This window comes from Panthera uncia, chromosome D1 (assembly GCF_023721935.1).
Source record: "Panthera uncia isolate 11264 chromosome D1, Puncia_PCG_1.0, whole genome shotgun sequence".
Classification (NCBI taxonomy): Eukaryota; Metazoa; Chordata; class Mammalia; order Carnivora; family Felidae; genus Panthera; species Panthera uncia.
Window position 1 is genome coordinate 12,617,730 of NC_064808.1, and position 14,173 is coordinate 12,631,902.

Below are 14,173 nucleotides of genomic sequence, written 5' to 3' on the forward strand. Positions count from 1 at the left end.
TTTTTTTTCTGCAAAATTTTTATTTAAATTCACCTTAGCTAACATATAGTGTAGTATTTGTTTCAGGTGCAGAATATAGTGAGTCATCACTTACATATAACACCCAGTGCTCATCACAAGTGCCCTCCTTAATGCCCATCACCCATCTAGCCCACCCCCCCCCACCTCTAGCAACCCTCAGTTTGCTGTCTATAGCATGTTTTAAATTAGAGTACTCCTTCTTTAAAAACTTTTTATTTATTTTAGAGAGAGAGAGAGAGAGTCAGAGCATGAGCTGGGGAGGGATAGAGAGAGAGAGAGAGAGGAAGACACAGCATCCGAAGCAGGTTCGAGGCTCTGAGCTGTCAGTGCAGATCCCAACATGGGGCTTGAACCCACAAACTGTGAGATCATGATCTGAGCTGAAGTTGGAAGCTCAACCACCTGAGCCACCCAGGGGCCCCAGACTCCTCTTTTTTAACTTCTCCCTCAGAGCTTCAAAATAACTTGGAAGAATTCATGGCTTCTCAATAAATCTTTCACACCAAAAATTGTTTTTTTCCTAATGTTCAGCATTCACTTATATCCAAAAATACCTCAGGTATTTATATAAATCTCAAATCAATAAAACAAAGTGGGGGAAAACATTCTGAAAAAAAGGACTCTTAAAGATATTTTTATTAAATCAAGAAATTCAGTTTGCCAGAGGATTATAATGTTGCCTTGGCTAGGAAAGCAAAAAAAAAAAAAAAAAAAAATTACTTGCAACAGACATAAATGGCTTAACAGCTGAGGGCACATACTCTTGATAAAGAAAATTCTGGGTTCAAATACCAGCTCTGCTATTGACCAGTTCTATAACTTTGGAATTATTTCTTAAACTCCATGAGAATCACAATAGTGCCTACTTTCGAAAGTTGTGGAAAGGATTATGTGGATTGAGATTAGGATTTAAAATATTAACTGACACTGAGTAATATGTACGTATGCATATATATATATATATATACATACATATACATATATGTATATATACAGTATGTTGGTATTTGTATAACCATCAGCACAATGACTGACACGTAAATTCTCAATAATATTTGAAGGATACTGAAATTTTTTGAGCACGCACTATGTACTTAACATTGGGTTGGGTATTTTCACGCATGTTTCCTTCAATCAATCCAATAACCTGTTGGGGGCTTTATTTTTCTTGTCTGTTTGGTAAGACTAAGGGACTTGCCCTGCATTCAACAATTACTAAGTGAAAGCCCTAATTTCACAATCAGATTCTAACACCAGTTCCCGTGGTCTTCCCAAGTGACAGACTGAAGTTCTATCATTCTAGGCAATCACAAATAAAAGTCCATAGATGTCCTAGTAATTACTGACTTAACTTCTACCTTTGTTTATTTATTTCAATAGAAAAATCACAAAGTGATTTTTTTCCTCCTCAAAATCTTTACCAGGCTTTCTCCTCTGTGGACATGGAAGTAGGAAATCGCACCCTTCTGACTGAATTCATCTTGGTGGGTTTCTCAGCAGACCCACGGTGGCAGCTGATTCTATTTGGAATTTTTCTGATACTGTATTTGATGACTTTGTCGGGGAATATGACCCTGGTCATCCTGATCCGGGTTGATTCCCGCCTGCACACGCCCATGTACTTTTTCATCGGCAATCTGTCCTTCTTGGATTTTTGGTACACTTCTGTGTACACTCCCAAAATCTTGGCTAATTGTGTCTCAGAAGATAAACGCATTTCCTTGGCTGGATGTGGCGCCCAGTTGTTTTTCTCCTGTGTTGTAGCCTACACTGAGTGTTATCTCCTAGCAGCCATGGCCTATGACCGGCATGCTGCAATCTGCAACCCACTACTTTATTCAAGTACTATGTCCAATTCTCTCTGTACCGGACTCGTTGCTGGCTCCTACTTAGGAGGACTTTTAAATGCCATAGCCCATACCGCCAACACTTTCCGCCTGAGCTTCTGTGGTAAAAACATCATAGACCACTTCTTCTGTGATGCACCACCATTGGTAAAAATGTCTTGTACAGATACCCACGTCTATGAAAAAGTCCTCTTGGGTGTGGTGGGCTTCACAGTCCTCTCCAGCATCCTTGCCATCTTGGTTTCCTATTTCAACATCCTCCTGGCGATCCTGAGGATCCACTCAGCCTCAGGAAGGCGCAAGGCCTTCTCCACCTGTGCCTCACATCTCATCTCAGTCATGTTCTTCTACGGATCCTTGCTCTTCATGTATTCAAGGCCAAGTTCTACCTACTCCCTGGAAAGAGACAAAGTAGCTGCTCTGTTCTACACTGTGGTCAACCCATTGCTCAACCCTCTCATCTACAGCCTGAGAAACAAAGATGTCAAAGAGGCCTTCTGGAAGGCAGCACAAACCATAAGGCCACAGAGATGAAGGTTATCTTTTTGCAGATTGTTCTTGTTGCATAATTTTCTAACTCACTGACTTATATTTATATATATGTTTCTAATCATTGCAATTTTATGTAAATACAACAAATTATACTTAAAGCAATGTCACACTGAGGAAACTACTCTTTAAGTGTTTGCTATTATTTTGTGTGATTAAACTATTTCACATCTATTAAGATTGGGTCGATTGATGTTTCACAATATTGTGTTTTTGCTTCTTCTTAATTCTAGATTTACATAAAACTTCTCCTCTTGATTATCTTTGGGGGAACCTTGGAAAGACAAGAGAAATTGAAATAGTTTTTGTGCATGCAGTTTGACTTTGAACTTTGGCAAGCGAATCACTTTTCTTTTTTAATTTTTTTAATGCTTATTTATTGTTGAGAGAGAGAGAGAGAGAGAGAGAGAGAGATTGAGAATGAGATAGAACATGAGCAGGGTAGGTGCAGAGAGTGAGAGACACAGAATCTGAAGCAGGCTCCAGGCTCTGAGCTGTCAGCACAGAGCCCAACGCGGAGCTCGAACGCATGAACTGTGAGATCATGACCTGACCCAAAGTCAGATGTGCAAGCAAATTGTATTCTGTGGGGAGAAGATCTAGAATGGTTAAACCTCTGGAAATTTACTGAAGATTTTACAAATATTTATTTTTAGTAAGGCATTCTCTCACTATTTCTTCATAAAGCTCTAAGTGAGTAGAGAGAAAATATCCTTCTAAACCTTGTGTCTTCTACATCAATTTAATATTGGGCAGTATGTTTAAAAGTTGCTTAGGACAAGCAAACAAACAAATAGCCAAAATATTTTTTCTACATGTTTGGAGAGATATGTGTCCCTGGAATTGTGGTGTATCACCCCAAAAGAGTGGTCTCTCCATGGAAAATAGGATGAGTACTCTGCTTTCCACTCCTTCATTTCTACCACTGCACACTCCCCATGACGGAAAAGATGAACACCAAGTGGAACAAACCAAACAAATAAATAAACCTACAAAAGCCCCACTGTCTTCTAGACACAATTTTTCTCCCTCCCACCCACCAGAAGATTTTACGCACGACGAAACTTACAGCTGAATATTCAGAGCATAGCAGAATTAGCTGATTTTTTTAAATACTCTTTACAACCACAGTGAAAATTAAGGATTAACTACATTTGGCAAATGAATAGCCTGTGACTCACAAGTTAGTACTTTATTATTGAAAGACTATAGCTACTGTTGTAGTGAGCATATTTATTTATTTATTTATTTTTAAGTGCATTTATTTAAATTCAAGTTAGTTCACATACAGTGTAGTCTTGGTTTCAGGAGTACAACCCAGTGATTCATCATTTACGTATAACACCCAGCGCTCATCCCAACAAGCATCTTCATTAGTGCCCATCATCCATTTAGCCCATTCTGTCACTGATCTCCCCTCCAGCAACACTGAGTTTATTCTATGTATTTAAGAATCTCTTATGGTTTGCCTCCCTCTCTATTTTTATCTTATTTTTTCCTTCTCTTCCCGTAGCTTCCTCTATTTGATTTATAAATTCTACATATGAATGAAATCATACGATGTTTGTCTACTGACTTATTTCATTTAGCATAATACATTCTAGCTCCATCCGAGTTGTTGCAAATAGCAAGAATTCATTCTTTTTGATAGCTGAGTAATATTCCATGGCATATATACACCACATCTTCTTTATCCATTCATCAGTTGGTGGACATTTGGGCTCTTTCCACACTTTGGCTATTGTTGAGAGTACTGCTATAAACATTGGGGTGCATGTGCCCCTTCAAATCAGCATTTTTGTATTCTTTGGATAAATATTTAATAGTGTAATTGCTGGGCTATAGGGTAGTTATATTTTTAATTATTGAAGAACCTCCATACTATTTTCAAGAGTGGCTGTACCAGTTTGCATTCCCATCAACAGTAAAAATGTTCCCCTTTCTCCACATCCTCACCAACATCTGTTGTTTCATGAGTTGTTCATTTTAGCCATTCTGACAGGTGTGAGGTGGTATCTCATTGTGGTTTTGATTTGTGTTTCTCTGATGATAAGTGATATCGAGCATCTTTTCATGTGTCTGTTAACCATCTGGATGTCTTCTTTGGAAAACTATCTCTTCATATCTTCTTCCCATTTCTTCACTGGATTATTTGTTTTTTGGGTGTTGAGTTTGATAAGTTCTTTATAGAATTTGGACTATAGACTATAACTTTGGGTTATAGACTAACCCCTTATCTGATGTGTCATGTGCAAATATCTTCTCCCATTCCATTGTTGCCCTTTAGTTTTGTTGATTGTTTCCTTTGATGTACAGAAGCTTTTTATCCTGATGAGGTCCCAATAGTTCATTTTTGCTTTTGTTTCACTTACCTCCAGAGACAAAACTTGTAAGAAGTTGCTGTGGCCGAGTTCAAAGAGGTGCTTCCTGTTTTCTCCTCTAGGATTTTGATTGGTTTCTTGTCTCATATTTAGGTCTTTCATCCATATTTAATTTATTTCTGTGTATGATGTAAGAAAGTGGTCCAGTTTCATTCTTCTGCATGACACTGTCCAGTTTTACTTCACTATTTGCTGAAGAGACTGTCTTTTTCCATTGAATATTCTTTCCTGCTTCTTGAAGATTAGTTGGCCACATATATGTGTGTCCATTTCTGGGTTCTTTCTTCTGTTCCATTGATCTATATGTCTGTTTTTGTGCCAGTGCCGTACTGTCTTTGTGACTACACTTTTGTAATATAACTTGAAATCCAGAATTGTGATGCCTTTATCTTTGATTTTCTTCTTCAACATTACTTTGGCTGTTTGGGGTCTTTTCTGGTACCATACAAATTTCAGAATTGTTTGTTCTATCTCTGTGAGGAATTCTGGTGTTACTTTGATAGGGATTGCATTGGATTTGTAGATTGGTTCGGGTAGTGTAGACATTTTAACAATATTTACCCTTCCAATCCATGAGCATGGAATGTTTTTCCATTTCTTTGTAACTTCTTCAATTTCTTTCATAAGTTTCTATGGTTTTCAGCATACAGATCTTTTACCTCTTTCATTAGGGTTATTGCTAGGTATGTTATGTGGTTTTTTGTTTTTTTTTTGGTGCCAATGTAAATGTACTAAATACTCCAAAAGACAAAGGGTATCCGAATGGATTAAAAAACAAAACAAAACAACAAAACAAAACAAAACAAACAAGATCCAGCAATAAGCTGCTTACAAGAGACGAATTTTAGACTTAAAGACACCTGCAGATTGAAATTAAGGGGATGGATGACCATCTATCACGCTTGTTAATGGACGTCAAAAGAAAGATGTAGTAGCGATACTTATATCAGACAAACTAGATTTTAAAACAAAGATGGTAACAAGAGATGAAGGAGGCTATTATATCATAGTTAAGGTCTCTATCCATCTAGAAGATCTAACAATTGTAAATATTTATACCCCTAACTTGAAAGAATACATATATATAAATCAATGAATAACAAACACAAAAAAACTGGTTGATAATAATACAATAACAGTAGGGGCCTTTTACCTCACTTACAACAATGGACATATCCTCTAAGCAGAAAATCACAAGGTACAATGGTTTTGCATGACATACTGGACCAGGTGGACTTAACAGATATTCAGAACATTTCATCCTGAGTACTCATTCTTCTTGAGTGCACCTGAAACATTATCCACAATAGATCACATACTGGGTCACAAATAAGCCCTCAACAGGTACAAAAATACTGAGATCATACAATGCATATTTTCAGATCACAATGCTATGAAACCTGAAATCAATTACAAGAAAGAAGTTGGAAAACCCTCAAATACATGGAGGTTAAGGAACATCCTATTAAAAAACGAATTGGTTAACTAAGAAATTAAAGAATAAATTAAAAAAAATACTTAGAAGCCAATGAAAGTCCTAGATAGTCCAAATACTTTGGGATGCAGCAAAGGAAGCCCTAAGAGTAAATTGCAGTTCAGGCCTATCTCAAGAAGCAAGAAAAGTCCCAAATAAACAACATAACCTTACACCTAAAGGAGCTAGAAAAGGAGAAGCAAATAAAGCCTAATGTCATCAGAAGTGAAATAATAAAGATTAGAGCTGAAATAAATGATGTAGAAACAACCAACCAACCAAACAAACAAACAAACAAAAAAAAACCAGAACAGATCAATGAAACTAAATGCTGGTTCTTTGATAGAATAAACAAAATTGATAAACTCTTAGCCAGACTTGTCAAAAAGAAAAGAGAAAGACCCAAATAGATAAAATCATGAGTTAAAGAAGAGGAATCACAACCAATACCACAGAAATACAATTATAAGAGAATATTATGAAAAAATATATGCCAACAAACTGGACAATCTGAAAGAAATGGACAAATTCCTAGAAACTCATGCACTACCAAAAACAGAAAGAAATAGAAAATTTGGACAGACCTACAGACCTATAACTAGTAAAGAAATTGAATCAGTTACCAAAAATCTAACAAAGAGTCCTGGGCCAGGTGGCTTCCCAGGGGAATTCTACCAGACATTTAAAGAAGGGTTAATACCTATTCTTCTCAAAATATTCCAAAAAATAGAAATGAAAACTCCCAACTCATTCTATGAAGCCAGCATTAATTACCTTGATTCCAAAACCAGACAAAGACCCGTTAAAAAGGAGAATTATAGGCCAATATCCCTGATGAACATGGATGCAAACATTCCCAAAAAGATACTAGCAAATCAGATTCAATGCTACATTAAAATAATTATTCACCATGATCAAGTGGGATTGAATCTGGAAGGGATCTGCCCCTTCCCTGGCTGCAGGGCTGGTTCAATATTCACAAATCCCTGAATGGGGAAAGAACTGAGAGCTTTCCCCTAAGGTCAGGAAAATGACAGGGATGTCCACTCTCACCACTGTTGTTAATCATAGTACGGGCAGTCCTAGCCTCAGAAATCAGACTACAAAAAGAAGTAAAAGGCATACAAATTGGCAAGGAAGAAGTCAAACTTTCACTCTTCTCAGATGACATGATACTCCATGTGGAAAACCCAAAAGATTCCACTAAAAAACAATTAGAACTCATACATGAATTCAACAAAGTCACGGGATATAAAATCAAAATACAGAAATCAGTTGCATTTCCACACACCAATAATGAAGCAGCAGAAAGAGAAATGAGGGAATTGATCCCATTTACATTGTAATGGGCACATTTATAAAATGCATTTAAATTAAAATTTTAGGACAAACATGTGTATTCACTTCAGCATTTGTATTATCTCTGACACTTTTGATCTTTCTTTTCCTCTGCATTCATCAAATAATGCCTCACTGCCTTCTCTTTTCATCACAGTATTCTTACTATTTTTTTAATTCTTCTATTACCGAAACTCTGGATAGCATAAGTCTCCAGAATTTCTTCACATTCCCATAAAGCACAGTGTGCAGGGGAAAAAAATAGGTAATCTTAGGAGAGATAGCAAAGTAAAGCTTCATCTTTTGTGATATTATAAGCAACATATGCATTTCTATTTTGCATTAAAACCCAATGCTGCTTTTTAAAACACTATGTTAATATTAGATTGAACCAATATTTTATAATATATAGTCTGATCACTAGAGTAAATCAAACTAATATAAATAAAACTTTTTCACTGGATTTCTTTGAGTAGAAAAAAAAAGGTGGTTTTTGTTTTGTTTTGTTTTTAATTTTTTTTTTAATGTTTATTTTTGAGAGAAAGAGAGAGAGCACAAGCGAGGAACGAACAGAGAGGGGGGGGACGCAGAATCCCAAGTAGCCTCCAGGCTTGTGGGGCTGGAACCCACGAATGGTGAGATCATAACTTCAGCCAAAGTGGGACACTTAATCGACTGAGCCACCCAGGTGCCCCTTGTTTGATTTGGTTTAGTTTGGCTTGGTTTTTGTTTTTTAAAGCCAGTTTCTCAAGCTTCCCCTGAAGCAATGCATTTTCCCTGAGCACTGATTGAGAAATATATGTCAGTTCAGACTTCCGAATGTGTTAACCGAAAGAGTTTTTTCAGTGCCTCTTTCACATCCTTATTCCTCAGACTATAGATCATGGGGTTCAACATAGGGAAGAGCACAGTATAAAATGTGGACACCATTTTGTCCCTCTCAAGGGAATAGCTGGAACTTGGGCGAGAATAGATGTAGAGAATGGAGCCATAGTACAAGGTGACAGAGACCAGGTGGGAGGAGCAGGTGGAGAAGGCCTTGCGGCGGCCCCGGGCGGAGCGAATTCTTAAGATGGCAGCGATGATGAACAGGTAGGAGGCGAGGATGAGCATCGTGGGGGTGATGACATTGGAGGCCAGGAGGAAGTAGAGCACAGCCTGGTAGCTCTCTTTAACATCACACGCCAACTTCACCAGAGGTGGGACATCACAGAAAAAGTCGTCAATGACATTGTCGCCACAAAAATCCAATGTGAATGTGTTGCTGGTGAGTATTATTGCATTGACAAAACCTCCAGTGTAGGAATATGTAACCAAACAGATGCACAATGTCCCTGACACGGACTGAGCATAAAGCAGAGGGTTAGAGATGGCCGCGTAGCGGTCATAAGCCATGGCAGCCAACAGGTAACACTCACTGTATGCCAGCCCAGCAGAGAAGAAGAACTGACATACACAGCCAGCAAAGGAGATGCTTTTGTCTTCAGAGATGCAGGTCATGAGGATCTTTGGGGTGTAGACAGAGGAATACCAGAGATCCAGAAAAGACAGATTCCCAATGAAAAAATACATGGGTGTGTGCAGCCGGGAGTCATTACAGATCAACACTATGAGGGTGGTATTTCCTACCACAGTCAGAGAGTACACACCAAGGAATACCGCAAACAGGACCAGCTGCATCGTTGGGTCTGTGGTGAAACCCACCAGAATGAACTCAGTCACCGTATGATTGCTTCTTTCCATGACTTAAGGAGATACCATCTACAAATGAAAGAGTGAAGAGTTTAACACCCTCAGCCGATACTACAGGAGATCCTTCTCTGTGATAGGACTGCGAGATGTGGTCAAGGTTATGGATTTTAGGGTAAGGGATATCAGAACAGGAATCTTGCCTGGCTAGGGCAGGTGATGGGAGTTTTTGAGTCTCAAAATACTCATTTCAATGAGATGCATTTAACAATAGGAAAGCTTGAGTGATCTTGGGGGCTTATTCATTTTTTTAAGAAAATAGTTCTTGAGCCCCAGGTTCCATCTGAGCATTGGGATATAGTAATGAGGACAATAGGGCTGACCCTTATTCTTTGGAGACTTTATTTAGAAGGGAAGCATGCGTAATAAATAAGTGTAGAAATATTTTCAGTTAATTTTAGAAATATTAAGAATATAAAACTGGATGGTGGAGTGGAAATGAATTGGGAGAGGAGCTGATTAAACTTAGACAGTGAAAGGAAACATTCCTTTCAAGTTGTTCAAAGTCCATGAGAGATGGGAAAGTCCCCGGGGTTTGGAAGGTGGTGACATTTGAAAAACGGCACAATATACGACCCCAAAATATGGCATTTTGGCATATTTTTCTTTTTCATTAATGTTGTAGCATGTATCATTACTTTGTTTTTATTGACAAATAATATTCCTTTATATAGATATACCGTATTATTTTACCCATTCATCAATTGATGTATATTTTACTATCAGTAATTTTTGCCAATTATGAATAATGCTGCTATGAACCTTCCTGTAGAAGTTTTGTACAGACATGTGTTCATTTATAATTGCTGAGTCACATGGTGTATCTATATTTAACATTTTGAGAAACTACAAAACTGTATCTCAGATTAGCCCTGCCATTTTTCAATCACATCGGCAAAGTACATGCATTCCAATTTTTCCTTATTCTAGTACAAATTATTGTTTTTTTTGATTTTAGCAATCCTATCGGGTGTGAAGTGGTATAATATTGTGGTTTTGATTTACATTTTTTTTTAATGCTTAATTTATTTTTGAGAGAGAGAGACACACACACATACAGTAGGAGCCAGGGAGGGTCAGAAAGAGAGGGAGACACAGAACCTAAAGCAGGCTCCAGCAGAGATCCTGACATGGGGCTCAAACTCGTGAACCACGAGGTCATGACCTGAGCTGAAGTTGGATGCTCAACCCACTAAGCCACCCAGGCACGCTTGATTTACATTTTCTTAATGACTAATGATGTTAAGCATCTTGTCAAGTGCTTATTGGCTATCTGTTTATCTTCTTTGGAGAAAAATATTCAAATCTTTGCTCATCTATTAATTAGTTGTGTTTTTTTTTTGTCTTTTCTTTCTTGAATTGTAATACATCTTATTCTGGATACAAGTCTTTGATCAGATATATGATATGCAAGTATATTTTCTAATTCTCTGTTATCTTTTTATTTTTTTCATGGTCTCCTTTGATGTACAATAGTTTTTAAATTTCATAAAGTCCGATTTATCTTTTTTCTTCTTCTTTGTTCTTGGTGTCTTATTTAAGAAACCATTGCCTAACCCAAGTTCATAACAGTTTGCTCTGTTTTATCCTAAGTGTTTTAGTTTTAGTTCTTACATTTAGGTCAATGATCGATTTTGAGTTAATTTTTGTATATGGTGTGAGATAGGGGTCCAACTTCATTCTTTTGAGTATGCATATCTAGTCCCAACAGCATTTGTTGAAAAGACAATTTTTTCCCCACTGAATTGTCTTGGTACCCTTGTCAAAAATCTGTTCATCATTATATGTTTCCTACTGTCCTTGTAACAAATTACTTTACACTTAATGGGTTTAAACAACAAAAATATATTATCTTGCAGTTTTGTAGGTTAGAAAGAAATCCAACATGGCTCCAACTGGGCTGAAATCAAGAGGTAGGCAGGGCTGTATTGTTTTCTGGAGGCTGTAAGGGAGGATCCATTTCCTTGTCTCTTCCAGCTTCTAGAGGTTGCCCACATTCCTTGATTCATGGTTTCCCTTCTCCATCTTCAAAGTCAGCACCATTGTATCTGTATGGCCAGTTTTCCATAGTTACATCTTTTGGCTCTCAACTCTTGTCTCTTTGTACTTTTAAGGACTCTTGTGATCACATTCAGCCTAGGTGATTATCCAGGACTATCTATTTTTTTAATCAATTAATTAGTTTATAACAAGATTTAATGTACATTTATTCTTAACATATAGAACATACAAAGATTTTTTACTGAATAAATGATATTCATTAAGCCAGAGGAAAAGGAGGAATTTACATGAAGTTTTTTTCTCTACTTTTTTTTTAACTACATTATCTTGAAATACGGATGTGGATTCTTAACACTGAAAAATCTTTGAAGCTGTGTTTTTTCCTTTTAGTTCCATTTTTTTTCCTTTTTTGCTTGTTTTGGTAACTGTTTTATAAATCAATCACTATGCAACCATTTCTACATCTTGAGATTCATGAAGCAAGTTGTGGTCAGCTGCTCTCTTGAAATACAGCATGACTTCATACATACAGAAACTTGTACATTATCCTCTTTTCTTGTTTTTATTTTTGTTTTTGTATTTTTTTCTTGTGTGTGTGTGGGCAGGGGGGGACATATGGCCCTAATGAAAAAGAAACTAAAAATTCTGTACTTAAAAAAAATGAAGGTATGTTTAATGTACAACTTGTATACACATCACAGCCAATAAGCAGTAAAAAAAATTTTTTTAATGATTATAGGAATTGTGAAGAACTGTCATGTAAAAGGTCAATGGGTAACAGACATGACAACAGTGGTGAGATAATCAGGATAATCTACTTTAAAGTCAGGTGATTTGCAACTTTAATTTCCACTTCCATGTAATCTAACATATTCATGGATTCCAGGGATTAGACCATGGGCATTCTGGGGAGACTTTCCCCTACCTACCAAAACCAGAGTGTAAAGATTTATTTCTGGGTTCTCCATTCTATTCTACTGATCTTTATGTCCATCTTTCTGCCGGTACCTCGCTGTCTTAATTACTGTAACCTTACAGTAAGTTTTGAAATTGCTCTTAGCTTTTCTCTTTAAAGTAATTCTTGGGGCCCCTGGGTAGCTCAATCGGTTAAGCATCTGACTCTTGATTTCAGCTCAGTTCATGATCTCATGGTCTATGAGACTGAGCCTCAGGTTGGGTCTGTGCTGTCAGCACAGAGCTTACTGAAGGTTCTCTCTCCTGTCTGTGCCCCTCCCCCGCGCACGCTGTCTCTCTCAAAGTAAGTAAATAAACCTTTAAAAAAATAAAATAAAATAATTTTTATCTTCCTTCGGCCGCCCCATATACTTTAGTTCTCTTCCACAGTTGCTTCTCTTTGTTCAAACTTGCATATAAAAAAAATTAGGTTTTCTCACTTCTTGAGATCTTCATTTCCTTATGAGCACCACGTCCTGTAATATTTATATTAAATATATTGTATGCTTTTGTTCTGTCAATCTGTCTTATGCCAATTTAATTCTCAAGCCCAGCCCAAAACCCTAAAGTAAAATTTTGCCTCTCCTACACAGTTTTCTTCCACAATCACAGAAAGAGGAGCCTTTGGCACATTTATCATAAGTTCCAGTGAGACAAACAAATTGAGAATCAGAGAGAAATTTCAGAGTGGAGATCAATAGATTAATCCATCTGGTTATGTCAGGTAGCAAAATATGTGATGTCATCCTAAGTCTTTTAGGTCTAAAAGCCTGGGACTTAACATTATTCTCTAGATTTTATAACTAGCCATGTACAATGTTTAAAAAGACACATCCCAGCTTGATATCGTTTGTAGTAATAATTCTCAATTTTATCACATTCAGAAACTTCCACTTTAAAACAAACATTTAAAATAATTTCTTTTTATGGTCTTAAAATGAAATTTATAATTAATATAACCTATGTACAACATATGTGTGTGTATGTATATAAAATATGCCAATTCGAAGGTAAAGCGATAAAAAAAGAAAAGTAGCTCATAATGTAACTCTGATAATAATTATAGGATTTATTCCAAAATAATGTGAATTTCAATATGTAAATTCTGGAACACTTGGTGAAATAGAATCATCACATATGTATTAGTGATTCAGATATCAAGAGTGACATTTCCATTAGTGGTAAGATTTTTCTGACAAGGTGAATAATTCTTGATAAAGTTCCAAACAAAATTAATGGCAATCTTCCCTCAATTTTGAATTCTTAGGTGGGTTGACTTATAGTAAAACCTTGCAAAATATAGTGTATACTTGTAAGGTGGGGTAGATGTCAAACTGACGTAATTATAAAGATCTTTTTTCAAAGCACAAATGTCCATGAAGACACCAGATGTAAAGAGTGGAACAGTTGTTTTGGTTGGAAGTTCCCCATACATGCAAAATATTTTCATCCTTGTCTGCCGCTTATTATATAGGGCCTGTGATCTTTGTGACAGTCAAGAATCCAACCACACATTTCAAAAATGTGCCTTAAAGGATGTTATCACTCTGGGAAGAAACTCCACTCCACAGCTTTGTATTTTACTTTGTAGACTTTTGTACCTTTTTTTTTTTAATGCTTATTTATTTATTTTTGAGAGACAGAGAATGCAACCAGGGGAAGGACAGAGAGAGAGAGACACACAGAATCTGAAGCAGGCTCCGGGCTCAGAGTTGTCAGCACAGAGCCCGATGTGGGGCTTGAACTCACAAACCGTGAGATCATGACCTGAGCCGAAGTCGGAGGCTCAACCGACTGAGCTACCCAGGTGCCCCACTTTGTGACTTTTGTAGGATTCCTCTGGGAAAATGTGAAGAAAT

At 37.0% G+C, this 14,173-nt stretch overlaps 2 protein-coding genes across 2 annotated transcripts; one reads left to right on the forward strand and one right to left on the reverse strand.

The window, feature by feature from the left end:
• The first annotated feature begins 1,448 nt into the window (after positions 1–1,448).
• On the forward strand, positions 1,449–2,402 carry LOC125915852 (olfactory receptor 9G4). Its single transcript, XM_049621899.1, has one exon. The coding sequence runs from the start codon at positions 1,464–1,466 to the stop codon at positions 2,400–2,402; it is 939 nt and encodes a 312-aa protein (XP_049477856.1). The 5' UTR covers positions 1,449–1,463.
• A 6,015-nt stretch (positions 2,403–8,417) lies between these two features.
• On the reverse strand, positions 8,418–9,353 carry LOC125915861 (olfactory receptor 1013-like). Its single transcript, XM_049621911.1, has one exon. The coding sequence runs from the start codon at positions 9,351–9,353 to the stop codon at positions 8,418–8,420; it is 936 nt and encodes a 311-aa protein (XP_049477868.1).
• Positions 9,354–14,173: the final 4,820 nt, after the last annotated feature.

What these genes read in the sequence shown, in the direction of transcription:
- LOC125915861 (XM_049621911.1), bottom strand. Translation starts at nt 9,353, where the DNA reads ATGGAAAGAAGCAATCATACGGTGACTGAGTTCATTCTGGTGGGTTTC.
- LOC125915852 (XM_049621899.1), top strand. Translation starts at nt 1,464, where the DNA reads ATGGAAGTAGGAAATCGCACCCTTCTGACTGAATTCATCTTGGTGGGT.